Here is a 27,401-nt window from a genome sequence, read left to right on the forward strand (position 1 = left end):
GTCGGTCTCACGCTGCCGAAAACAACGCAGTTTGGCCTTGAAGGACATTCTTTCTTTTCTCCTATGAGGTAAAAGGAATTCTTTTCCCTGCCATTAGCAGTTACACACTGACTGTTTTTCGGAAAAGACAACTCCCACAGCATGGAGCTGTAAGAATGTTTCTCCTATGACGCTTGATAACAACTGAGTGCTTTGATCTGTGTTAGACTTTCATTCCCGCCCCCCTTTGTGTGAGGGACAACATGGAGGGGCTGGAGAGGGATGGGACTTGAAAAAAGAGAYGGGTCCCCGGAAAGAATAAGAAGTGTCTTAAAATGTCCGTTTTATTTTTCTTCTCCTGGTAAATCTGTCCCTATCTCGGTTTTCTCCCCCCCGTGTCGTAGTATTCTTAGTAGTTTGTAGTAATAAATCTATTTTGCAACTTAAGTTATGCAGCCTGCCTGAYTATTTTCTCTGGAGCACATACGTATCTTTTCTCTCAATTATGTTATGTTATCTCAAAGCCATAAAGTCTCATGTTAATTGGGCTTTCGCTCTCCCTTCTCTCTCTCCGGTGGGGGAAGGGAGAGAACGTCGTTGGGTGCAGTGCTTTTTAATTTTCAGAACAGTCAAAACCGCGACAGCTTCATATCAGACTGTAAAGGCAGAAAAAAAGTTATTTCAATATCCATACCTACCAAAATTCTCTAGTGAAAGAAGAAAAAAACAATCTGATAAGACTCCCTACAGTAGTTTCAGTGACCTATGGAATACTGTTTCTGTGCAGAATATTGAAAACAAGAAAAAAACGTTCTGGTATTTTCATTGTAACAAAAAGACTTGTTCCCATGAATATTAACCAGAGTCCTTGAAGTCCTTCGGTTCTCAGAAACATAGTGTTCAGCATGATCAAGCACTGGTAAGCAAGTGTTTTCAGTGCCCTGATCTCAATTAAATGCCATGAAACAGAACACTGAGAATCTCCATTTTAGTTTTTAAGTATCTTTAGCACTCACACASAAATCGTGCATGTCAATGAAAAAATACAGGCTCCTAACATCTATCCACACACAACTCTTAGAAAAGCAATGCTTTCAACTATTAGGTCRGTTTGATCTGTATTTAACGCATAATAAATTTAAAAAATCAAAGCTACTGTTTGACAAACAAGTCTTCTGCAACACTGCCAGCATAGGGATCCTCTCATTCCTAGACTTAATATACCCATTTCATTGTGATAACSCTGTATATGTAGGGCATGACTGTACCTGACCAGGTTCATGAACAACTTCAGGTACAAATGGTTGCTCATGAACCCCAGTCACTTCCATTATCTTCCCTGTCATGCAAAACAGCAAACACTACCCCTTGTAAAACTATGTAGATGCCACAGAGAAAAAGTAAATCAACTTAGTGAATTATGGTCTGAGCAACTGTTGTGATATGAAGACTCAGGACCTACTTTAATCAGCAGTACCTGTCACAGTAGATGTTCCCAACACCAAGTGCACACTCCATCAGCTGTAGTGAATTACACCAGGAGGCAAGTCCCAAATGAAAATTATCTGATCCATAAACCAAATTATAAGTTTTGCCTCATTYAAATCACTACCTAGCCAGAGAAACACAAGGAAGGATACAATCAAGAATAAAGAAGGAAGAACTATGCAGAGTTGTTGAGCTTGCTAGCAAAGGAACAAGTGGCTGGAACTCCATTGCAGTTTTGCTAGCCCTCCACTACCTATAGTTTTTCTTTACCCAAACTGTGCAGTGTCCCGTGTTTCCCTTAACATTTTTCCATTAACTGTTTTAAGAACGCCGCTGTGTCTCCACCTMTTAAACTTGTGGCTTTGACTTCTCACACAACATTAAAATACTTGAGTATCACAGCTGGATCATCTTCACAGCCTYAAACAGAAAACGTTCAGATCACGTCTTCTGTGCCCATGTTATGGAATTTCCAGGCAACAACTTAGCATTYATTCTGTTTATCATTTTTCTCCACACAATGCACACATCATCAGGTAGTCCATGTGAGTCACAAGGCAGCATCCTTGTCTCTGCTCTCAACAGTGAGAGYACCATTTTAACTCACCACAAAGAGCTCATCTGAGGCTCCTGCCAGCCACATATGGAGTGGGGATGGTCTCAGCTACTACTGGGAGACACTCCCTTGCTGTAGCAGGAAGTGGCTCCCCATGCACGTGGACACAGCAGTAGCCCTTGCTCTGCCCAGCTCTCCTGTGGAGAGTGCTTTCCATTTGTGGGAAGCATCCAGTACTGAAACAGTTATTGCATCTATACCAGAAAACAAAACAAGCTATCAACTATATGGAAATACGTCTCAGGATGARTCCAGTATGAGAGCTACAGTAAAGACTACAATCACTCTACAAACTGGGGCTTTTAGATAACAGGAGATCAAAGTCATTCAGGTCAGCTACAAATGCACAGACTTCAGTCAGTCAGGARAGGCATGTATTACATACACAAGGTAATAGTGCGTGCTTGTTTCAGACACTGGAGAATTATTAACAGTTTCAAGTTCCACATGCCAGTCCAACAATGGACACTAAATCTAACAGCTCAGCAATGATCAAAAATGTTCACCTGAAAATATTTCTCATTTTTAATTGGATTGTATAAACCAAATTGCTAGCATTAGAAATTGTGTGGAATTCAACCTGCAGTAAGTGYCAAGATGACTACTTTTCGTGTCAGGATGCAAAGCCGCCCAGGCATCATTTTTTGTTCCCACTCTGGAAGTTCCATTTACACTGCACAGTTACACCACACAATTACACTACCAGATTTGAATACKAAATAGCCTAGATTACTGACTATATAAAATATCCTTTCACTTTAGGAATTAAATGTCTCAATGTTTATTCTCCTGCCTAGGGAAATACAAGCTTTTATATTTATACAAGCAATAAAAAATCAGATTATAAAGAAGGAAAAAATACTGGATGGAGAGCACGGGGCAGATGAGATAATAAAACATGCAGTAAGGCATTCAAAATGAAAAAATTATTTGGCTATATGATTGGCAAAAGGAATTCTTACATGCATATAAAGCATAAAATGCAGGGCTAGAAAGAAACCAAGAATTTAAGGCAYTCTTCCACCCAAAGAGTGATCAGCCACATCCTAGTGATAAGGCCTGTCATGCCACTTAAGAACTTGGATCATTTTCTACAGAAAAGCAGCTACTAATAATAGAGAAATTCTACAAAGAAACAAATGATGGGAAGCAACTAGGAGCCCCATAGCAAGATTTACAAAACATCCACTCAACTAGATAAAACTAGATAAAAGAAGAAATGTTACCAAATGCTTGAAATGCTACCAATGCTACGAAATTTGAAGGAAAGACTTCAAAGAAAGCAACATGTTAAAAAAGAAAAATACGTTTTTTATGAATTAGAAAGAGCTAATAAAGGCAGGTCTGAAAGTGGTACATAAAAGGAAGCACTAAAAGCTACTGGCAGTTTAGTTGGTTATTGTAGCTAGATTTCTTTCCTTCTACAGTTCTAAAGGAAAAAAAAATGGTTACTTATCCCCGACAAGTCATAATCAACGTGGAAGTTCAAAGTTTTGCAGTCAGGATAACAAGATTTATACAATAAATCCTATTGGATGAGCCAAAAAGTCTGGACCTATGAGTTGAGAAAGAAACTGTGTTTTTTAATACAGAACATTGACACACATTGCCTTTAATATCAATATGACAACAATAAAAAATTCTTCCAAGATTAATACTTAATGTTAAATTGAACGGGGGCAAAAAAATAGAGKTTTTCATTCCTAAGGCTACTGGCCTTCACAGCTTTAAGTAAAAAGACTTCTGAATGGAAAAAGATCTCAATTCATATKCAAATCAATTCTTCAATGTGCAATGCTTTCATGCAGTAATATTTAGGCATCAGAGGAGAAGCTGAGGTTGAAGAGTTTGACAGTGGACTAACTACACAAAAAGGTATATCCAGAACATACGAATCAACTCCCCAACATACAGAGCATCTCTTGCTCTTGTTCAAAACAGTACTGTTTAGTGAAACAYACTAATATTTAATATATGTGATGAAAAAGTAAAATTTAAAAAATGAGACAGAAGATTAATCTCATTTAATCAATATAAGAGTAGTTTCGTTTGATTACTCTTAACACAAACCCAAATTGACATTTGTCTTACAGCTAGCAAAACCCCTCAGGTTTCTGCTGAGSTTGCATCAGCTTCAAGAAGCCTCAAGAACAAAAGCTGCATGCAAGAGTTCAACAAGCTTGCATTACTCAGTCCAAAATGTGCCCAACGGTGACACTGACAGAGCACACTTCAGTTTTCCTGTGAAAAACAGATTGAGCTCTTGTATCATCCTTTTCATTTTAATTGTTGCTGAATTCCTTGAAATTACTGAAAGCCTCAAACATAATTAAGTATTTTACACACTTTTATTCATCTGCACAGATGGCATTTGCTTGCCCCATCCAAGTGCTTTCTGAGATCCTTCCGTGAACTACAAAAAATGATTGAGAAGAAAACTGAGCATCATTAATCCAAAAATTAAGTCAAAATCATGCCAAAAAGTTACATAACTGTGAAAAACACAGTAGTTTTCTGTTTTAACAAACCAGCTTGTTAAACACTTGCTAAAGAATAYCCCTCACTCCTTGTTCACTACCAGAACTGCTCATTCCCACCATGAAAAAACATGTACCCATCAATTCTTAAGGAGCTGGTCTATAACACATAGGAGAAACGGGCACAAAAAAGCAGAAGCAAACACATTAGAACAGGAGGAAACGAGCTCTCCMWGAGTTTCAGAAAAAAAAGTAAGGGCCATAGAGCTCTAAGGCACTTATTCTGTGGCACCAGTAAAACTCCAAATTTCCCTTTTGCATGCAGAACAATCCATGTATTCCTTTTGTATACAGAACACAGGGCAACTGGGTCTACCTGTTCTTTAATATAATCAAAATTGTACAGTACCTGGAACTGGAAGAAGGATTTTTTTTGTCTCTGTCAGTTGTAACAACATCATCTCGACACTATTCATTCCCATGTTCAAACACWTTTCTTTATGTCATTGCTTATTCATGATTATATATATAATTCGTTTATATATATATAATTATTACTGTTATTAGTTTAGGAAGACAAAAGGTTGGCTTGATTGCTTGATTACCCTACTGAAATGCATACAYCCTTCTTTTAAATTAAGGAGCTCTCACAGTCATTGCCCATTTACATGTACTCTACACATAATGATATAAACAAATGTTAAGCAACATAACCAACTACATACCAACAAACGGAAAATACTTCTTCACACATACCCTGCCACAAACCCACTCATAATTTCTCGGACAGCTTTCTATTATTTTACATTCAAAAGAAAACATGAGCAGCAAAATGCACTGAGACCATGAACAGGGGAAGCAAACAAGATTAATGAGACTGGTAATCTGGCCTACAAATTAAAAGAAATAGCAGCTCTAGAGTTCGGAGATACAATATTTTTATTTCAAAGGAATTTGAGCATGACCTTATCTGAACAGCTAACTATAATTAAAGCAATCTGCTTGAAAACTCTTTGTCCTWGCTGTGAAAAAAGGAGCACAGCATATTAAGTCTCCTAGAGACACAACTCCTTTTTTATTGTTGAACTGCTCTCAGAAGTGACAAGAGATAGTGTAAGAATCAGCATAAAATGAAACTTCAGCTGTGGATGGACCATCCWGGCACAGACAGAAGAGGTTAGTCAGGCACCTAAACCCATCCCACCTTATCAATATCTGCTCAACTGAAAGGCAGGTACTTCCTCCACAATTGTATCCACAGGCTTTACTCAACAGTTACATGTAAGTAATTAACTTGCTTTTCACACAAAGTGCATTYAAAATTTAAATACCTTTAAATGTGAATTTACTAAAGGAATCGTTTTCATTACAACTGATAAGGGGATTAGGGCTATTCTCACAGCACCAATTCTGTATATCCTATATCTAGTAAAACACATCATCTTTTGACAGATCACACAGTAGTTAACAGAGCTGTATAAGGAAYGCTGGCATTTAGGCCAAACACAATMATGACAGAAGACACCRGGTTTAGAATTAAGAATTCATCAAAATATCACTATATTTTATAATTCAAACAACATTCAAAGAGTAAGTAACACATGAGATATTTAAAAAAGTAATTTCCAAATGCAAGGTTAATTGCATTAATCTTATTACACTAATATTAATACCATATAAACAATTATTTAATTTTAATAAATTATTTATAATTATTATCTTTTTTCATCTGCATACTAATAGRAGGCATTCTAGCTATAGAATATACTCTTAGTCTTCATAATCTAGTAAAGACTTGGACATTAAGTTATTCTGTCTTCCAGATTATTAAGAAACTGTAATGATTCCGTAAATATCACTAGAACTTCTTTATTACAAGTGTGATTTTCTAATTTTTACCTGAAACTCTGTATCAATAATCTGCTGCAGTCTCTACAAGGTCATTTGCATTAAACTGCAGTCTTTTGTTTTCACTGCCATAAATTTATTTGATGTTTTCAGTTCTGTGCTGAGCCTCAAAATGTATGTTTGATTAACAGCAAGGAAAGCTACCTTTCAAAGAAATATACACAGAACCTAATCCCCTAAAAGGAAAAGCTACTTTMTAAAATACAAACTGCATTCAAGGCCGCTAGTGAGGATAAAACTAGCTCACTGATTTGAAATCCATGACAATATCAGTCTACTGTACCCAAGAGAAAAACATAGCAAATGGGAGCTGTGGACAAGCACAGCTTCCCTGACATCTAATCACTTGCACCACCACTGTTTTCATGCTGCCTGCATCACTGCAACAAATCTGTCATATCTTTCCCTTAATCATCACCAGAATCAAACTTTGTATTTATTTCCATACATTTAGAAGTACAGAAGATCAGATTCCCCACACAAATGTTCTGCTCTCACCAGACCTTTAAAGTTCCTGTTCCTTGACAGTAAAGCCAAAGTCTTGTTTATGCAAAAATAATAGGGCATGATACATTCACACAAACCTACCAGATAAAGTTATAAAAAATTTTTCAACACATCCACAGTACAGTTCAAAATGATGCATCACAACTTGTATCACAAGAACAGCATGGTTTTACATCTATAATACAGTTAATATGTGGTTATATTAATAGTAACATATAGTAATGAATAATAATAATAATTACTATACTATAATAATAATAATAATCACTGCTGCATTCATCAGACTTCGCTCTTGCTCGAGACAAAGCAGCAGTGAGGGAAATCTACTCCCCTTGTACTTTTAAGACTCCCTGCTCATTCTGTGAAGGTTTCACCTTACTCTAGTAGCTTTTCTGGAATAAAACAGCTGAGAAAAGTAAGTAGTTTTCTAATTCCTACAACAAAATAATTATTGTTAAGAGTTCCAGAAATAAGGCAAATTTTGGCTTTAATACCAGCACAAAATCAAYATTTGTCGTCATAAGAGGCTAGGCCAATACAAATGCACTGAATAAAGAACCTCAGAAATTGCAAAGATACACAGGCTTAACACTATAATCTCAGATATCTGCTGTTGTACAASTCTTCATTCACCAAGGATGTTTTAGTATGCACAGGTTTCACYGAGTTTAAAAATCAAAATCATTGATGAACTCAACTCAAACTTAATTTTACAGCTACTTGATAAAAAAAAAAAAATCAAGTCACAGCATTTGCAAAACTTACTTCATATGCAAAGTGGCTTTCAGAAGTAAAAACTACAATCATATAGCAACTACACTCGGCTGWACAAAAAACGCTATTCACACAAATTGTTTCCCCCATTATCAATATTAGATGAACAGACTTCGATCTCTCTCTCTTGAAATCTGACACAATCTACCATTTCTAAGAAAGGAGGTCTACTTCAGCTTCACAAAATATTATCTAGACACAAAGAGCTTATATAACAACTGAGTTATTTACCTATTTTACCAGTTTCTTTCTTCTGCTACAAATTATCAAATAAACTCATTACATAACTGTCATCATAAAAGCTTGACAGAAAGTGGGCAGAAGCAAGCAACAACAGATTGATTTGTTCTTGATATCCATGTTCATCTTGCTAGAAAATGACCTCTATCGTAGAGCCCACCTGCTGAAGGTGGTGGTAAGACGCAATAATACCCAGTATAACTGAACACAGGATGAAGATTAACTAAACAAACTACTATAATAAATAAAAAGTGAGAGAAAGTTAGTGAAAGTTCACTCTGAAATCTAAAAATCAAAACCAGTACCTTCTTATTAAGTAGATTTGTTCTCTATGAGCTCTGAGAGAAGCATCTGCTCATTTTTYTGGCAAAGAATGTTTTGACAACCTTTTGCTCCTGTTACCATAGCACTGAACAAAACACAATATTGGCAGAGTGAGAGTGGGATTCTGGTCTCTTATGCAGAGACAGTTAGCCAACCCCAGATCTCTGTTCTGCACTTATTAGAGAATACTTTAGAAGTACAAAAGTCATCTCCTCAAGTGAAGAGTCCCAATCTAATTATCAAGGGTAAACTGCTAGAAATAAAGGTTTTTGTCATGGTTTACTTGGTCCGATTTTTTGGTACTAAGGGGATGGGACCAAGAAACCACAAAGATGGCTTCTGTGAGGAAGTTCTAGAAGCTTTCTCCTTCTTCTCCAGCAAAAGGAGTCCTGCCCCCTGTGTTTTAGAGCCAATCCATTGTGGCTCTGAGGTTGAYGGACAGGCTGCYCATCAGGCCTGGGCCAATTGCACAGGTTGGTTACACCTCTGTGATGACGTATTGTCTTGTACTTCAGAAGAATTCAAAACAAGATAGGGGCAGCCGCCMCKAGGTTGTTAGTATTTAGTTTCAGTATCATGCACTGGGGAAAAACAGAGCAGGAGGGTGAGGAGATGTAAGAAGAAAAAATGGAGACCCAAGATCATAGTAGGAGAAGATGGGATGAGGTGCTGTGCTGTTGCTGTGGTGCTCAAGTACGGAGAAAATAAGTTGTTCTCGAAAGGACTATTTCATCAATGGGAGATCTGTATAGAAAAGGAGAGCGACCTTGCTCTGAGGAAAAAAAACCTGGCCTTTGAGGACTGGACTGAACTTATCAGAAGCCAAAAAGGGGGAAGAGGCTTGCCCCCCCCCACGACATTTGAAGCAAGTTGATGCTAAGAAGAAAATGAATTCTGCGGGGAGGGAGAGATGCCCCCGCCTATGTCCGAAGTAAGCGGATGCTTAGAAGAAGCTGTGTTTTGCCAGGAGATTTGTGATAGTGGTCTTACGCTGCCGAAACAATGCAGTTTGGCCTTGAAGAACATATTTTCCTTTTTCCTACAAGGTAAAGAAAATACTCCCTCGCCACCAGCAATTAAACACTGACTGTTTCTTGGGAAAGGAACTTCCACAGCTTGGAGCTGCAAGAACGCTTCTCCTATGATGCTGGACGACAACCATAATGAGTAGTCTGATCTATGTTAGACTTTCATTTCCTGCCCCCTATGTGTGCGGGAAAACATGGGGGGTGGAGATGGGAGGCCCTGGGAAAGACATGGGTCCCCGGAAAGGATAACAGGTGTCTTAAAATGTCCGTTTTTATTTTTCTTCTCCTTGTAAATTTTTCCCTATCTTTGTTCCCCTCCCCAGTCCGGTAGTATTCTTAGTAGTTTGTAGTAATAAATCTATTTTGCAACTTAAGTTATTCAGCCTGTCTGACAATTCTCTGGAGCACATACGTATCTTTCTCTCAATTATGTTATGTTGTCTGAAAGCCATAAATTTTCGTGATAATTGGGCTTTTGCTCTCCCTTCTCCCTCTCCAGTGGSGGAAAGGAGAGAACGTCGYGGGTGCAGTGCTTTTTGGCTTTCAGCACAGTCCAAACCACGACATTTTTGGTGCCGTGACTCAGATTTGGAAAAAACAGGTTTAAACCCACAACAGTTTTTCAGAACCCTTCATGTCCATGCTTGYAATAGAGTTTTCAACAAATAAAAAAATTGTAAGGTTGCAGGTTTTTCATTTCAACTAGACTCAAACTCTCCGATGCTGSTACAATTTAAGAACCTCAGAAAATAACTAGGAAAAAAACCCTTTTCTGTAGGCACTGTAACTAGCAATTATTCTTTTTCTAAGTTTAACAAGCAGTTTTGGTCCATTTACTTCAAAATTATAAGTAAACTTCCCGTCAATTGCTATGTAGCTCAAGAACAGCAAGCCAAGTCGCTATATTCAACCTGCAGCATGTAACTTAACAGCACAGCATCAAGTGTTCTGTAATTATTTTTGGTGAGATCTCTGTTTTACACACACATTTTCTAAGCATGACCTACATTCACACTGAGTGCAGTATTTCTTACCCAAAGAGAGACTGTTTCATATAAGCGGTAACTTAGTTTTTAAAAACAATATARGGCCATTTCATGCATAAAGGACCTGTATTTGATTTTTTCATATTAACTACACTGCAACTGCAACACAGTAATCTCCACACAATTTAAATACTGCTTTCTGCAAATCACCAAGTTACGTTTTTAAGAATTAACGAACATCACACTGAGGTATAAGAATCAATATGCTTGATAACCAAATCCAACCTTGGCAAAGTTTTTCTCCACRTACAATAATTGTTACATTCTCCAGGCTGGAAACAATGTGACCACATTGCAGGTCCCTGAGACATTTCAAGAATTTCTTGCTAACAATACGGAGAGTTTTATGTCAGGTAAAGAGAAGCCAGGACTTAAAACATAAACTACCAGGAAGAAGGATCTTCTTGCTTAACGACGAAGGCCCTCATTCAGAACATCAAACAGGATGAGCTTAAAGAAAYCGTATTTTTCTGAAAATTCCTTCAGAACAGTATCAGAATTTCATACAGTCAACATTTAAGACTGCTGTCTTAAAACGAAGCACTGGCATTACCTGACAGTGAAAATAATGGAACTGGACCCCTTGGCAGAAGCTTTAAATTCTACAAGGTTGTTTTTACTCTCTCACACAAAGAAAGYAGATTATGCACCAAATACATTATTTCAATCAAAAGCATAGGAGGTTAATAAATGAACACAACAAACCCCAAGAGAATGACTGCAGTACCGAACAAGAGTTTATTTCTAAAATGTCTGAGTTCTTTTGTTCTAACACTTGAATGTCAGCTGAAGACAACACATAACTATGGAACTATGGACAACACATAACTCATGTGGAAAACACAAAAAATTACAGGAGGAAACTTTGAAAAACAGAACTTCAGAARTATCCCAGTCAACATACAGGAGAAAATCTCTGTGTAGGACCTTGTAGAGGCAGCAGTTACGGACACAGTTCTACCAGAACACCTTCAAACAATCAATCAAGTTATCTGGGATACAACAGAAGACAGATCTGTAAACTTGGAATCAATTCTAAAATGATAAATAAGGAGCACATACACGTGTACAGGAAGTTCTATGAAGTCTGTTTTGAAAAAGGTGGTTACCACAAAAGCTGCAGAAAGGGACAGATGAATGAAKCAAAGACTCTCAAAGTAATATAGAGCATCTACAATGCTCCAAAATTAACACCTGCCCACCTCTGCACAYACATTAACTATGTTCCAGACCTCAGATTCTACTGAAGCACCTTTTTAAMCATACAAGCATCTGCAGACATCACTAAAAGAAATAATAATTTTCTTTTCTGATTGCCTAATGCGAGCCAGATTTTCACCAGGCATTTTAAATTTGTTCAGATTTGATTTTAGCACTTACTGGTGCTGTTCTGCCCAAGACCTTTATAAATACCCCTTAGCCAATCCTATATCACAGGATGCATTTTTTGAAGAGCAATTAAACACTTCTTTTCCATATTTAAAGAATTTTTATTATTTCCAATATTTATAGAATGGTAAGCATTCATATTGGACAGAGAAGACACCATCTGTCACAGACATCTCAGCAGAAGCTAAAAACATACTGCTATTTTTCCCCTACAACAGCCACATCTAGAGTAGCCTATAYAACTTAAGAGCAGAATCTTCATGAAGTAAATTAATCCATTAATTTCSTCACCGAACAAAATTGCCAGCAATGAACTTTTTCAGATGCAAGTCTTAAAAGGCAATTTTTACAAACACTTCTAAAAAAAAAAAAAAAGTCATATGCAGACTATGGTCATCTCAAATATGGAACACCCTTCCTGCTCTACAACCTAAATTTGGTGAAAAATATTTCAGGGAAGAGTAACTTTCATCCCGTAGTTAAGAATTATCATGCCGTTCCTCACACAGGCCAAATTTCATCATGTCCAACTACAGCAGCAGTACCAGGTAGCTTTTCACATGCTGGAAACCCTCCCAATGGCCAGAACTCTCAGCCATAGAACACATCCCCAAGGCTGCATGTGTTGCATGCATTGTTGCAGACAGCCCACTCCACCTGCACGGCCAGCATACCCTCAGCTTGCAAGCACACCTACAGCACTGCATTGCAACGTAGCAGCTGCTCAGGTAACACAGCAGTTCTACATGCAAAATACAGAAATGAAAGGTTACAGCATGAAAATTGAAAGTGACACTGAACACGTGTGAAAGAACACAAGACTCCTCTCACAGCAGTTTTATGCTCCAATACTGGAAATAAGAATCCCCATGACTGTGTTTACTATCACCATAATTATGACACAGAGACTCAAACTTCACCTATCCACCAAATTTTATTGTTATTGTTCTGACAATTCAGAGCAATTTGTTGTCACAAAGATAGAGATATCAGAGAAGTGAAACAACAAAAATAGCATTTCAACTACTGAATGCTTTTTCTATGTCATAAAAGATTTGCTTGCCTTGCATTTTTTTTTTAATGCGAATTCATTTTCAGGTTGTCTTAACAGATTGTTACAACTATGTATTCAGCAAGTTCTACTACCATCTGAAAAAAAGGGTTTTCTCTATACCTTCATGAATTAAAAGTGCTACATGAATGRCCTTTTCATTTGAAAAGACATGCCTAAGTAATATCACCTCTCTACACATCTAGCTATGGCAGTAAATAAAACTACCCTGGAGAGTTTCACAAGATGAATCATAGGCTTTAAGACAAAGGGGCACAGAGAAAGCAGGAATTTTCAAGCTACTTTTCAGACAAGTAGCAGAATGATCCATAACCATTCTTTAAGCAGAATGATCCACCAACTACATAACCTCTTATCCTCCACCTTTCTAGACACAGGTATTTGCCTTCTTTTTATCACTCATCATATTCCAGGCAGTTTACTGAACAGTTTGTCCCTAAAACTCAGGAAATACCATTCATATTCCCCCTACAATTAGCCAGAGAAACACATGCAAACAATTATTGAAGAACTATGTTCAGAGCCCTAAGGGCATATGGAATCCAGACCAAAATAAACCTCTTCCACTGCTTGTACACAGAAACTGGACTAACCCTGATTTGTAACGTATGAGATCTAGAGATGACATCACACAAGAGCTGTGTTACTTAAAACCAACAGAATTAGGTATAAGAAGCTGCCTGCTCATGTTGTGATTGGGTCTATGCAGAGGCACTTAGCTGTTTAGCACACACAAAAAAATGCAGTTTGAGAAATTAATACAATATTTTCAAACAAACAAACAAAGGAAAACAACCTGATTAATCCATGCATTTCAATCTCCACAGTTTAACATTCCCATCTCCAATATAAGACAAATAGCAAAAACCATTTTCAAAATTCTGGCCTTTCAGAGCTGCCCAGGGAGTTTCATTGAGTACAGCATTCACCATGTGGTAATGCAAAGAGGCCTGAAAACTAAGCTCAAATCAGTTCACCCCAAGAATGCTATCATTTCACTCGTTTAAGAGAACAAAGAAAGCATTTTGGGTTCCTTCATGAGAAGGGGTGTTTATGAGTCATGCATATTCATACAGTAACTGCTGCAGACCTCCAAACTATACTTCAGATCTAAAACTGGTACTTCATCTGTAAAACAGACTTCTTCCTGAAATGATAAAACACATCACACTTCTGAAGTAAAAAGCCAGCTCCACAGACATTCCTATTGCTGCCCATATCATTACACAGCTTTAAGAGTGGCACAGAAAATTAAGAAAATGTTGCTTGGTTTAGGGGGGTTTTTATCATTAATTTAAAAAAAAGAACTCATTTTCTTAAGTATGTTTTTAATTTTAAAGATACGTCACACAGAAAAGCTAATTTGAGATTACACACTGAATATTACAAAGYTAAGCATGCTGTTTAGAAAAGAAGATAAATGTAAAAAATTCAATACTGTGAATCTTTACCAGTGGCAAATAAATCTCTCATTCTTCTCTGTGTCCTTAACAAAAGTAAAAAAAAAAAATAAAAAGAAAATTTAATGGAAACTGAAATATATGGAAAATATTAACCTCTGTTCATCCTAAGAAAAAAAGGCAAAATCTCCTTCTCTTTGTAAAACCTTTACACACAGACTTTCCAGAGGACAAGTGGATTACTGGCACTGTATTCCCCACTAGCTCTTCGATGAAATAATTCTTTTGTGTATGTCTAAATGGTTAAACAAATTACAACTCTGTATTAATTATCCAACTGTTGATCAAATGAGAYGATTCAAAACAGCCCGTCCTGCATAATGAGTATAATTTATAAACCTTTCTTCAGTTGAGGGTCTACAAACATTTGTAACATGCTTATTACAGAAAAAAGTTCCTTTTCCAAGGACCTGCATTTCATGTACAGATGAACATACAAATGAGAAAAACAAAAATTAAGAGGCCTACCCCTACCTCTTGCTGCAGTCTGCAGAACTGGATTGGCCCTACTGTATTTGTAGTACATACTGAATTACTAACTACAATAAATGTAGACTGCATACATATTTAGAAAATACTTCATTTACATTTTAAGCAGTTAATAAAACAGAAATTATTTACAGTAATTCTATTAACTTATTCCATCAAGCAGTTATAGAAGTGTCCTCAATTTGGAGATKATTTAAATTAATTATTATCGCTATCAGACAAATATAATAGCAATTCAGAGTCTACTGATAACTTTCCACCTTCTACTATCCAAACTGATTAATTTATACAGATACCCATACAGCCAAAGAATTACCTCTTTCTTTCYGGAAAGGACTGCTCTCATGACAGTGCACTTAGAACATGATAAAGAAGGCTGCAAAACCAACAATCTCACTAATTTAGGCTGATTATACATTACTCTTTGATCCAGAGATTCTGCATGCTAAATCATTCTGCCCCTTTTGAGACAGTCACTTCATAGGTATCACATCCCTAAGGACACAAACACAAATAGGTCTTAATCTTTGAAGCTATTTTCTGAGATCACTAACAGATGAATAAAGTGAGAAAACTGAGAAGTGTAGCAGAGAACACTGCAGATAGATTTATCATAAGTAACAAATAAATGTCACAGTTTTATTCTTCTCTACAACTCTTTTCACTCTCAGTTCACTAGTTATTAGTCATGGTAGAAAAATCCCATTACTTTTACTATCACCATTTCAGCACATACATATATACTCCATCACATAAAAATCTTTAGCTCTTTCCCACTAATGAAATTTATCTAGATCTYACTTAGTTGACATGAGTAACTCAACACATTAATTCCCTCTCCTTGGAAGGCCAATCCAACACTGATTTGCACAAAAAGCATTTCAAAGGATCCAGGATATATCATATTTAGGATATACAAAATACYGTATTAAATAGAAGCAATATCTCAAATAATCCCGTGAAATTATTTACAGTGGACAGTGCAAAATACTTCATACAACAGATATAAAATTCCATCACAGAATAAATGCAAAGCAAAAGCATATGAAAGAAAAAGATAAAACTGCTTATGTTCTCATTATTTATTTAAAATGTCTAGCCTTTCTAGAATACCTTCAAATCCTGAGCCTAAGCTCATAGCAATAATTCTATAGAWTATGTTAAGTAGCCCTATCTCGCAAACTTAATTTAGTATCCCTGTACTTAATCCAAGAAAAATGGGAAACTAGTGTACATATTTCATACTTTTCAAAACAGTATTTGAATAATCCTATAATTTATTATTTCTCTACTAAAAAAAACACCCCTTTTTTTGAGCTTCTGCTCATATGGGCCTTTTTCAATCTGTCTGAAGTCTGTCATGCATCTCAGCTTCTTTTTTTGCTGTTGGCAGTGTGGGGGATAAAAGGTTGGCTTTTGTTTTTATATCAAAGAAAAAGAAATAATAAATAGTGAAAATTACTGTAAACTTCCCATAATGGCAGGATACCTTTAATATTCTATAAGATTTTTTAACTCCTTCTGGCTAAATATTTTTGGCTTGTCCCTCCACAGACCCTCCAGACAGATAAATGTATGTTAACTGTTTCAAAACAGCCACTTTATTTTGGATATTTAACATTTTTACATTCCCCACAAGTTGCAGCATACCTGTRGTTTTTACCCAATAAAAAGTACGTAGACAATAAACTTCCACACCCTGCAGCAAAACACTCTGACTCACATAGAAAGCAATGAACAAGCTCTACTTCTCATACCAACTTACARAGTCGACAATTAGTTAAGAAATTAAGAGTGAACTACAAAATCTGCAATGCCCAGCATTGTTCAAACTTACAGTTTAAAAGGACACACGTGAAGATAATTGGGAATTTGCATTGTATATTGAGCAAACACATGCTATTTAATGATTATTAAAGCAAACCAAGACAAGTTAGTGTGCTTTGAATTCACACTACACTATTCAGTAATAAATAGCTTTGCATATTTTGTTTGTTAGACACAATAAAAGTTTTTGTTTAAACGGAGATCAGATTCAAAAATACTATTTCAGCTAAGTTTGTAAACTCTTGTCTGGCAAAACCAGGAGTATCAAGAACAGACTTTGACTATTTTATGAGACAGACTCTACACAAAGGCAACACTACTTCCACTTTCAAAAGTCCTGTATTACCTAAAGGTTATCTATCCCSACCCTTTCACGTTTAACAAGTGCCAGCCCCACTGCTCACAGTTTTCACTGGGGGGCCACAAAAACAACATCTGACATTTTCACTATTAATCTTCAAGCCCCAAGAGTAGCACYGCTGTTGCACAAAAGCTCAAAATAACCACCCTTCACACCTGGCATCTTGATGAACTTCTCACTCTACCTTAAAATTGTCCATCTCACAGGTCACTACCCTCAGTCATTCCCTCCTCCTCCCTCACTTCGCACTCCCACTATCCCTGAGCAAAGCAATGGTGCAGCTCTTGCAAGCAGGAAAAACACAACAAAGCTAGAAAATACCCCAATAAAAATATTTACACTTACCTAGAAGAACTTTTAAGACAAAAATACTATATTTAGGAGTTGGCACAAAATTAGCTTTGGCTATGTGTTAAAACCAACACAGACAAGCTACCAAAAAYCCCAGACCAAGTAGTATTTGCTCCTCACCCTGGATTTCACTGAACATAAAACAAYTTCATTATGGTAATATTAAACCAATAATAATAAGGCAAGCACTTATTATTCAAACTGAAATACCACTAAGAATAGATATTTTTACAATGATATCTACTGGGAATAGCATATATATAACTATATACTTCAGAGAATATAACTTTAAATTTTACAGAACAACTTACTCATTGCACCTGAGAACAGAAAATTAAGATTTYTCACTGAAATAGGCACAACTTATTTGCAAGAAAATATTAGTTCTTTCAGTCCAAGAAAAAATTGCCAGCCTAACCAGTGAAAGCCCTAAGAAGAGGAAATGCTCCTAAATTCAGTGTGCTTTGACGACAGGCTTCATCTACTGACTGGAGTTTTGCTTCATAAAGCAGCCCAATGACTGAAGTTCCTGGTAGGTATATCCAACAAACTTTACAAAACTTAGATTACTAAGCAAGAGGACAATTTCAAGTGAGCAATTAAGTGTGAAAACACATTTGAAACCTTAAAAAAAGGGCTATCACCCTCTACATGTAGATTCTACTGAAAAAATTTGCTGCAAACATGGTGTTTAAATCAATGCTTTCATCAAGAATATATTGTGCTGAACACAACAGAGTATGATTTCACTTGCTTAAAGCACTGACAGGAGAAGCTCTTTCTTGCCTTACACAGGCACCACTTTCTGCCTTAGCACTAAGCCACAAAGATTAATAACTGTAAACTCAAGTAAAACACAAGCAATGGACAATAAATTTCAGAGAGCTGATTAACTGTAGGATGAAGCTTGCTACTCTGAATTAAAATTYTTGGTCAATGTAATTCAATAACCAGAACCTGAAAATAAACTATAGAAGGGAACAACTAGAATGCCACTTGTAACCAACATTTAGTGTTACAAAATTTATATTAACAACATGCATGTTTACAAATTTTATTTTCATACCTACACATACAGTATTACCATCAGCAACTCCTATTACCACTAATAAAATGGCTCATGCTATTTCTATATCCACTCAATTAGAGGATCAACCCTGCTCTTCCTGAATCCCAGGCTGAACTTGTGGCAATATTAAATGCATTAAATTAGTTTTTCTAGCAAAACACAGCACAGCTGATGAAAAAGGAAAGTAGACTGGTTGAGTGATAAATCCTTCTACCAACTTTGTCAGCTTCACTCACTAACTTRCAGGAAACGGTCTAGATTATCCTCACTAAACTTACCAAATCTAACATGCCCCTTTAGTGGTAGCCAGGTGGCTGCAGGAATGGCCTCTGTGAGATGAGATCAGGAGCTGCCCCCACATCAGAAAGATGCCCCCCTACACCATTTGGGAGGGAGGAAGTAGAAGAGGTAGAAATTAAGGAATGAAATTGAACCTGGGAAGAAGGAAGGGTGGGAGGGAGGGGGGATGGACTTAGTTTTGATTTTGTTTCTTACTCTCCTACTCTAATTTTAACTGTTAGTAAATTAAGACTCCTCAAGCTGAGTTTGGTTTGCCCATGACAGTAATTTGTGAGTGAYCTCCCTGTCTTTAACTCAACCCATGACCTTTTTTTTTTTTTCCTTTCTCCTGTTGTTCTGCTGAGCACTGAGAATAACTGAACAGYTTGGTGGGCACCTGGTTGACATTCAAGTTTTATCCACCACTGCATACTTCAAATTTAAAATCATGTGGTTTTTATAAAGTCTTACCAGAGGCTGATGGACCAGATACATCCATGTAATAATTCACTGCCCTTAGGAGTAAGACACTATAGCACGTTGTTCATGTATTCATTACTGCTGTTTCACTGGCTTCATAGGTTTTTTAGTTTCAGCTTGTTAGCACCTTCCTGAACTTCTGGACTAATATTCACTGGAGCTAATCAATATCCACTTTCATGCCTGCAGAACAAGTGCTCCATCACTGCTAAGATTAATCACCCCTTCACTGAAGCTGGATTATAAAATAAACAAGCTTGAGGAACAGAGTAAGTGAAAACAACTTTGGTACCCACACTTCTGCTAATTAGATTTTACAAATCTAACTCAGCCACCTTTGTTAAGGCGATACATATCTTYAATAAAAAGAAGATAGATCATTCTTGAACTTTTTTATAAACCATAATGCTGCAATTCCCTGTATAATTACATAGCTATATACTGGTACCAGTCATTACAAGCAACTGAACAGAAATTTCTCATGACTACAACTGTAACCTTGAAGTTGCTATTTGTAAAGACCACCATTCTGTAATTTAAAACAATATGTTAATAGATGCCTTATTCTCTTGTTCAGCCTACTAGATGATGCTTACAAGTCTACAACCACTTGATTTTGCCTATGAGATCTAAGCAAAATCAACAGATAAGTGGAAAACAAGAAGCAAACTCATTGATCTATGGACTGCAGTAAGACTACCAAGAAACAAGYAGTTTTCACCTTATGTCTACTTAAATAAACCTATCTGCAGGAATGAAAGCAGGTTATTTCTAGTAATCAGCAGGATGGATTACTGAGAACAAGAATAAAAATCTTCTTTCTATTCTTCCCCTCACAAACACCAGAAGAGTGTTTCTGTATATAAAATGCAATACAGTCATGGCAACAAGACGACTACVAAGAGAGGAGAATGAGAAGAGCTCCCTCTTCCTTTTCAGTCTCTAGAGCTGACAAGTAAAGCATAATAATCATGAATAACTAAGAAATACAGAGCCTTTTAGAAGAATCCAGCCAACACAGCTGGATCAGAGAAATCAGAAGCTCCTTCCGAAAGCTGGGCAGAGGACAGAGGCTTGGCTTTTCACTCAGTTCTGCATGCTGTGGTCGTGGGATCTCCCCTCACCGCAAATCTCTGCCCACCAGACACTTACCCACAAGCTGAAATGTCTCCATCTGGTAATTTTTTCTGACTCTTTAAGCAAAGAGTACAGACACAAGCATTCAGTTACTCCAGAAAGCTCCATGMACTGCACAAAATGAAATGCTGATCTTTAAAAAGAGCAATGATAATGAGAAACAAACAAAAGAATTCCAGAATAGACTTCTACAGGACAGGCTCAAAAAAACTTAACAGGGCAAGCCAGTGCTGGAATTTATGTCAGTAATTCAGCAACTGGCTGAATTACTGATGTAATGTGCAAATCACATAACTGTACACTATCATAAGTAGAAATTTCCTTTATGATACTCCTGAACAAAATTAAGCAGGAAAATGAACATTTTGTAGACACAGCACATTGTCCAATATAACTATTATCTGCTTTTTGTGAAAGATCAGTTAAATCAATGTAGACTGCAAATAMTAAGTATCCCAAATAACCAAATTTTATTTGGTTGCACATTTAGACTGAGACTAAACTTGGTAACAGAGGACACAGCACTGTTCAACGCTTTAAGTACTAGACCATTAAACATTTCATCTGTGACCAACATTGTGTCAGATACCACACAAGTACCCTCCTAAACAARAAAGCTTCTCTTCCCCATCTCTTTAAGAAGCATGATATAAAAATAACTGTATACTCTCTCCAAGATATTGGAAGAATAAGACTTTTTTGACATGATAAAGTTTTTTCCCCCCAAAGAGCAGTCTTCTGTCTTTCACTGCTGCAGGTCCATTTATTATATATTTCCTATATGTCTATAWTTTTCCACAAAATTTAAAGCTGATGTGCTCTGATATACTACCATATCACAGACTCAAGGGAAGAATAACATCTTATATAACATTCCCTGTTGCTAAAGTAATTGAGCTACACATCAATCATAATTTGGATAAACACTGACAAAATTTTTAAGAACAGATTTTTCATTTCATAAGCAGAAATCAAACGAATTGCAMTTGCCAGAGCTCTACTACTATGAACTAGCAATTTCATCATGTATGAAATTACAYGTTTAATTATTTTGAAGCTGCAATTATGTTGCTGGCTGTGGGGGAAGAGAACACATTCACTTTAGCACTGAACTTCAAATTCTGTTTCACTGTTGCAAAAGCCTATGCCTCRCTGGCTTTTGCAACAGTTTTTGTAAGCAGCAAGCAGCACAGAAAGGGAGCGGCTTGTATACTGATATATGTAATATAGGCCAATGAAAGGACTTCAATGTCCCCATCACCACAGCATCTACTATCCTGCAGGTCAGCTTCAGGTCTTAGTCACATTCTCAATCTCCCCTACATCTCAAGACTATCCACAACAAATTTTCTGTCAAAAATGAAATACTACAGGATTGCAGCAGAATTAGTTCATCTTCATTACATTACTTTCTGGACAATCATTATTCCCACACATTTCAGAGCAGTCACAAACCCACCTTCCCTACAAAACTCAAGGCTACTGTTTTGAACRTAATTTGAACTTGTTTCAGACATAACAACTTTGGAATAATAAATATTGTTAGACGCGAATCCACAAATATTCMATTAACCAATAATTCTTCCCATTAATGTATTCCCCTCTTTTAAAGAAAAGAACCAGCTTTTTATAGAGATCTGGTGCAGCACTCTATATAGCTCTGGCACTGTGAAGGTGGGGAGACCTCGCTGACAGATTTGTTACTAGGACAGCTGCACCACGAAATCCAGAATCCCCTCACACTGAATCTCTTCTCTGCAATAAACCCACTCTGTGATGTCTCCAAGCATTCCAAAAGCTGCAGCCTATTGCCTGGCTGATGTCCTCCATTCCACTTGTTTAAAAATGTAAGCATGCTCATGCTGTGACCCATACTGTACCTCATAGTCAATGCTCACAACACAATTTCATTCTTTAATTTTCACCTCTCCCTTAAAGCTCTGTGCTGTCATGATGCTTGGATAAATTGCCAACAGTCAGGATATTGCTGCGTGGTTGTCGGAATCCATCAGGCTGACCAAGAGTGCCTCATTCTTTTCCCTCATTCGCCATCTGTCTGTATCCRTCTCCTGTGATCCCAGACTGTCCTTAAGGCCTGTGTGCTGTCTGGGGCAATAACCCTATTTTTTTCATTCTCTATTTGCACAAAGCAACGTGGAATCCTCTTCTGCAGTTCTCATCAAAACATTAAAAGCAGAGCTGTACAACAGATTTTGAAAACTTGGGTTTATTCAAAGAATCARAAAATAAGGTCAGAGGAAATAAAAAAACACCAACTACATGCAGCTCTTCCTATCTGGTTCTGCCTTCCAATACTCTTCTCCCATATTCCAGAAAAATCAGTTTCACACTTTTCAAAAAAGCATAAATTTAAACACATGTATGTCAGGTTGTAACTGTATGAAAATATTTCAACACTTCTCTCAAAAAAACCTAAGTCACARTAATTCAACATCACTAAAGTTACTACATAATAAAATACATCTATACAGTTTTACTGCAATTGACCTGTTTTGTAAATGACCCACAATATTCAAAGTCTTCTCTCTAAAGGGAAGCTGGTCATTCAGCAATTCAAAAGAAACAGTGAGAGCCTTTTTACAGGGACATTTTAAGTATTCTCTGCCTCTAGTTAAACAGTTTCCCATTTTCACTGACAGAACAGTCTCACCACAGATCTCATCCCTAGCTGCCCTCTGGAAGTACACAAGCACTCTACCCTTCAGGGACTGAATGCAAAAATAATTCTGGGACACTTTGGAATTCTCTCAACACTGACACCACAAATCCATGTCATCCCACCCACCTTTCTCTRCTGCACACTCAAACCCATCTTAGGATGTCTTTTGGTGTTTGTTTGGGGACAAAGTTTTCATTTAGCCCTACTATCACTATCACAGTAAACTGACAATATTTTGCTTTTCTTTCTACTAAAAAGAGAAAGGAAAAAGAAAGTCCTAACAGAGCAGTCACCACAAAAACCACACTTTGCGGTAGCAACTGGCACTTGATCTCTTTCTCCCTAATTCTGTACCATCTCTACTACATCACGCTTTCATCCTGCGCCTACCACTTGGTCACCGCCCTTCCCATGGGATTCCACAGTCCTGCTCGAGAAGGGAAATACAAACGGACAGACATAACCCTAGTAAAGTATCTATCACTCTGCTCTAAATTAATAGACACCATCACTGTATTTACAGGAGTTAGCTGTGCCCTCGGTTTATCGCATCACCTCAGCGCCAGCAGCTAAGGAAACCGCAATGTGCAGAGGGAAAGAAAAGGGGCGACAGAGACACGATCTGGAATAACATTCACTCACAAAGTGGAAGGAATTCAATCTAGGAATCAATTACATATTTAAGCGCCTCGTCACGCCGGGGTAGCTCACGCTGGAGGTGAAGCGGCTTCCCCCCCCACCCCCCGCTCCCCAGGCTCCAGCAGCCGGCGCTGCCTGCCCTCCGCCGCGGCCCCACGAGCGGGGCAGCCCCGCCGGGAGCGGCCGTGAGGGCGCACCCCTGCCCGGCCCGCGCGGCCGCGGCCCCACGCACCTGGATGTAGTTGGTCTCGCAGTACTCGGCCACCCGCTCCAGGTTCGTGTAACTGTCGAATAGGGCCCTGCGCCCCCCCGGGATTTCCTCCTCCAGCAGCATCTGCAGCTCCGCCATCTTCACATCCTTTCGTTTGTTCGTCCGTTCGTGGGTCTGTCCGTCCGTGCCCTGTCCCCTGTCCCCCGCCCGCTCCGCGCGCTCCCCGCTCCCCCCGCCCCCCCGGGCTCTGCCCCCGCCGTCTCGGGCCCTCGAGCAGCGCGCAGGGAGCGCGCGCCAGACCCCCACCGCGGCGGGGGCGGGGCGCGGCCGCGCACCGCCTCCTGCGCATGCGCGGTCCCGCACGGCCCCTCGCACGCCGACTTCTGTGCCGGCGGCGCGCGGGGCGGGGCGTGGTGGCTCGCGGGCGGCCCCCACAGAACCAGTTACGACCTGGGAAACAAGAAATTACTCGGCGTGCGTTCCTTTCTGCAAGTCCCGGCTTCCTTTTAAATAGTTTTGCCTTAATTCACGCGCTGGCAGCGCGCCCTCCAGAGCACAGGCCTACGGCCACCTCTGCCGATAGCTCGGAGGCTCCGAGKGCCATGTGAGCCATAGCGCCAGACCCTCCTGCTTCTGTGCGGCCGCTGATCGGCTCTTCTGATCACCASAACAAGAACAAAATGTTTCGCCTGTGTGGATTCTCTCTGAAAAGTTGCGGTTGTACAGGGCGTGGGGAAGGGTGAACTCCCAGCTTTCCAGCCTGGCCAGAAAAGCACATAATGGAAGGTCATCAGAAACGAGGAAAGACAGCCTCGTGGCCGAAGCACTGCACTGAAGCCATCAGTTAGGAGGTCTGTTCGGTCAGTTCCTGSCTTTAATACTGACTTCCTCCATGTCCCAGGAAGGACATAGATTGTGCGAAAATGTGGGAAAATGCGCACCCTTTGAGGAATATACAACGCTTTCCCACTCAATTCCTCCACCTGAACTTAAAAGTAACCTTTCTCCCACAAAAAAAAAAAAAAAAAACCAAACAAAAAAAACAAACAAACAAACAAAAAAAATAAAAAACCAAAAGCAGCCCTGTCAGCAGAAGCGTCTTGCTGCAGGGGAGCTCATTTGTCTCTTTGATACGAATTGCAGCTGATTACTCACCTCACGTTCCCATGAAGCTCCATAAAGCTCCTACACCCCAGGGTACTGATAGAACAGCCTGACGCTTTCCCAGCCTTCAGAGAACATCCAGCGCTGCAGAACCTGGGCATCAGTCTGCTACCACAGCTTTGAAAGCTGTTGCAAAGGCTTCCAGCTTCAGTCCATGCCTGACTTCTAGAACTGCAGATTGCAAAYACCTGGTGGGGTCAGGCAACAAACTAGTTGTCTTTGGGGCCAATCCTTAGAAATTTTTTTTCCCTAAAAAGAAAAATGAGATAGAAATCCCTGCCCTGAGGGTCATTTCTAYTTAGTTTGCTTAGTTTTCTCATATGAAGGATTAGTCAGGCACAGTGTTCATCATATTGCTGGAAAAAAAACTCATGCAAAGCATTTTTCTCCCATTTTAAAATGTGGACTGAAATCCACAACTTCGCTTGACTTGTGAAAAGTCACTACTTAGCTTTTTCTACAGGCAGTTAGAGAGCCAACMCAAAAAGGTTTAAGAACCACAGAATACCCTGCCAGAGACACCTCACCAATGATGGATGTGGGGAGGAGAGAGGTGACTGTACATAGACACCTGCACTGTCACTGAGCACCCACAGTCACTGAACACTCATGGAGTCAGGCTGCCTGCAGCTCTCCACAAGTTTGCCATTCTGCCCTAAACTCACAAGCAAAGGAGTGCCATGCAGCCTCATTCTTGGTGCCTTCTACCCACAGAGTTTATAAAACGTTGAGTTATACATCCAAAAATACTAGGTTTGAGGTAGTTAAAGAATAAATCATGGTTGTTGGCTCCCCTGCTGACTGTTAATGCACTCCTTGAGAGAGCAGTCTTTTCTGCAATGGCTCAAGGAAGGAAAGTCAGCCAGATAAACTCACAAAAGACTGCTGCACTGTGTGGAGCTCCAAGCCTTGCCCCACAACTCCAAGAATCATCCAGGCCAGGCCTCCACCTCCCCCAGATAAATGCTTTCACGCTTTGGTAACAGGCCCTATGCTCCCTCCTCCACAGCAGCTTCAGCTCATGCCACATCTGCTGCTGCTGCTGCTGCTGCTGCTGCTGCTGCAGCTCCAAGGGTTGTTCATGCCCATACTCCCAGGACTCTGTGTTTGTGCCAGGCTGGAGGCAGGCTGAGGCTTTCCTTCTCTCTTCATTCATTTGCTTCTCAGGTGTGAAATCAAGCTGTCATTTGGCAGCTCCCCAGTAAACCTACATGATCTTTCTCCTGGCAAAAGGAGARAGCTGTCAAAATGTAAAGGGGAAGGTTCTCCAAAGATGCTGTTAGGAGTTTTAACCTGGATTAGCAGCACCAAAGTGTGGGGAGGGGRAATTGTTAATTGTCATCTTCTCTCTGTGCCTTTGCATGCCACCAGGGCCTGCTTTCAGTGGAAAYCTGTGAGAGCCCATCTGCTTTCAGATCTACACTCAGTGTCTGTAAACYTCCTTACAGGCAGCTCCCACCTGTGGGTCAGGCACCTCTTGACCTCTCAAGGCACCTCTCACAGGCTCTGCCTGTGGTTCTTAGGGAGTAAGAAAAAGCATTATCTGAAATACATGCACACAGCTGTTCACAGAGTAGCTAAACTAACCTATCTGCATAATCAGGTGCTTGTTATCACAGCATGTTTACATTTTAATAGGGTAGTCATTTATGGATTTAAATTTAACCATGAAGAGCCTTCCTATCAGAATAATGGCCAYCCTATAATCCTCTGTTTACATACCAAAAATAATTAGAAATAGTGTTTAAATTAGATCAACTGAATCCAACTACCACTTCCCTAAATTTACATAAATTACTTCCCATCTGTCAAGTGATGTACTAAACTAATTTTAAGTTTTTATATTTTCACAGCCCTAATTTATTACGCACTTCAACTTCTCCAGCTTTTTTCCAATTCTTTTGTGCATGATTTTCCTTTATATCAATATCTTCAAGAATGAGAAGCAAACACATTTTTCACCTAAAGGTGCCACTGAAACAGTCAACAAAAATTAGAAAGGCAAACAGTCTAGAGACTTTAAATTGGAGGTTGAGATCCAGAAGCACAGGGACACCACTCTTCTTCCAAGTTCTGTCACATGTCAGGTTTTTACCTCTGCCAATCACCCAAGGGAGTTCCCTCCTCACAAACACTTYCAGAGATGAGCCAACCCATTGGTCATGTGCAATCTTTAAACTGGCCACTCTGCATGGGTGTCCCACATGTACAGTTTGAATCACCAATTCTTTTTTAGAGAAAAGTAATAATGGGGTAGCTCAAAGGCCACCTATGTTTTTGCACCCAGTATGAAATCACAACTGAAGTCTCTTCCATTTTCTTTGCTTTATGGAAAACTGAACAGCACAGTCACCACATCACGTGGTGCAAATAAACATTCTCTTCAGACAAGATGATCAGGTCAGA

The 27,401-nt window shown here is 38.9% G+C and overlaps 1 protein-coding gene across 9 annotated transcripts in view; it reads right to left on the reverse strand.

The window, feature by feature from the left end:
- Positions 1-24,117, reverse strand: part of ABI2 (abl interactor 2) — a 62,401-nt gene extending 38,284 nt beyond the window's left edge. The window contains exon 1 of one of the 9 annotated variants that reach the window (XM_057372874.1): positions 23,853-24,117. In XM_057372874.1, the coding sequence (XP_057228857.1) occupies positions 23,853-23,969 (117 nt within the window). In that variant the 5' untranslated portion in view covers positions 23,970-24,117. The remainder of the gene's footprint in view (positions 1-23,852) is intronic. The other 8 variants (XM_057372873.1, XM_057372872.1, XM_057372868.1 and 5 more) reach the window with 8 other exon arrangements.
- Positions 24,118-27,401: the final 3,284 nt, after the last annotated feature.

This window comes from Malurus melanocephalus, unplaced genomic scaffold (genome assembly GCF_030028575.1).
Source record: "Malurus melanocephalus ecotype Western Australia unplaced genomic scaffold, MMel_1.1 scaffold_180, whole genome shotgun sequence".
NCBI lineage: Eukaryota > Metazoa > Chordata > Aves > Passeriformes > Maluridae > Malurus > Malurus melanocephalus.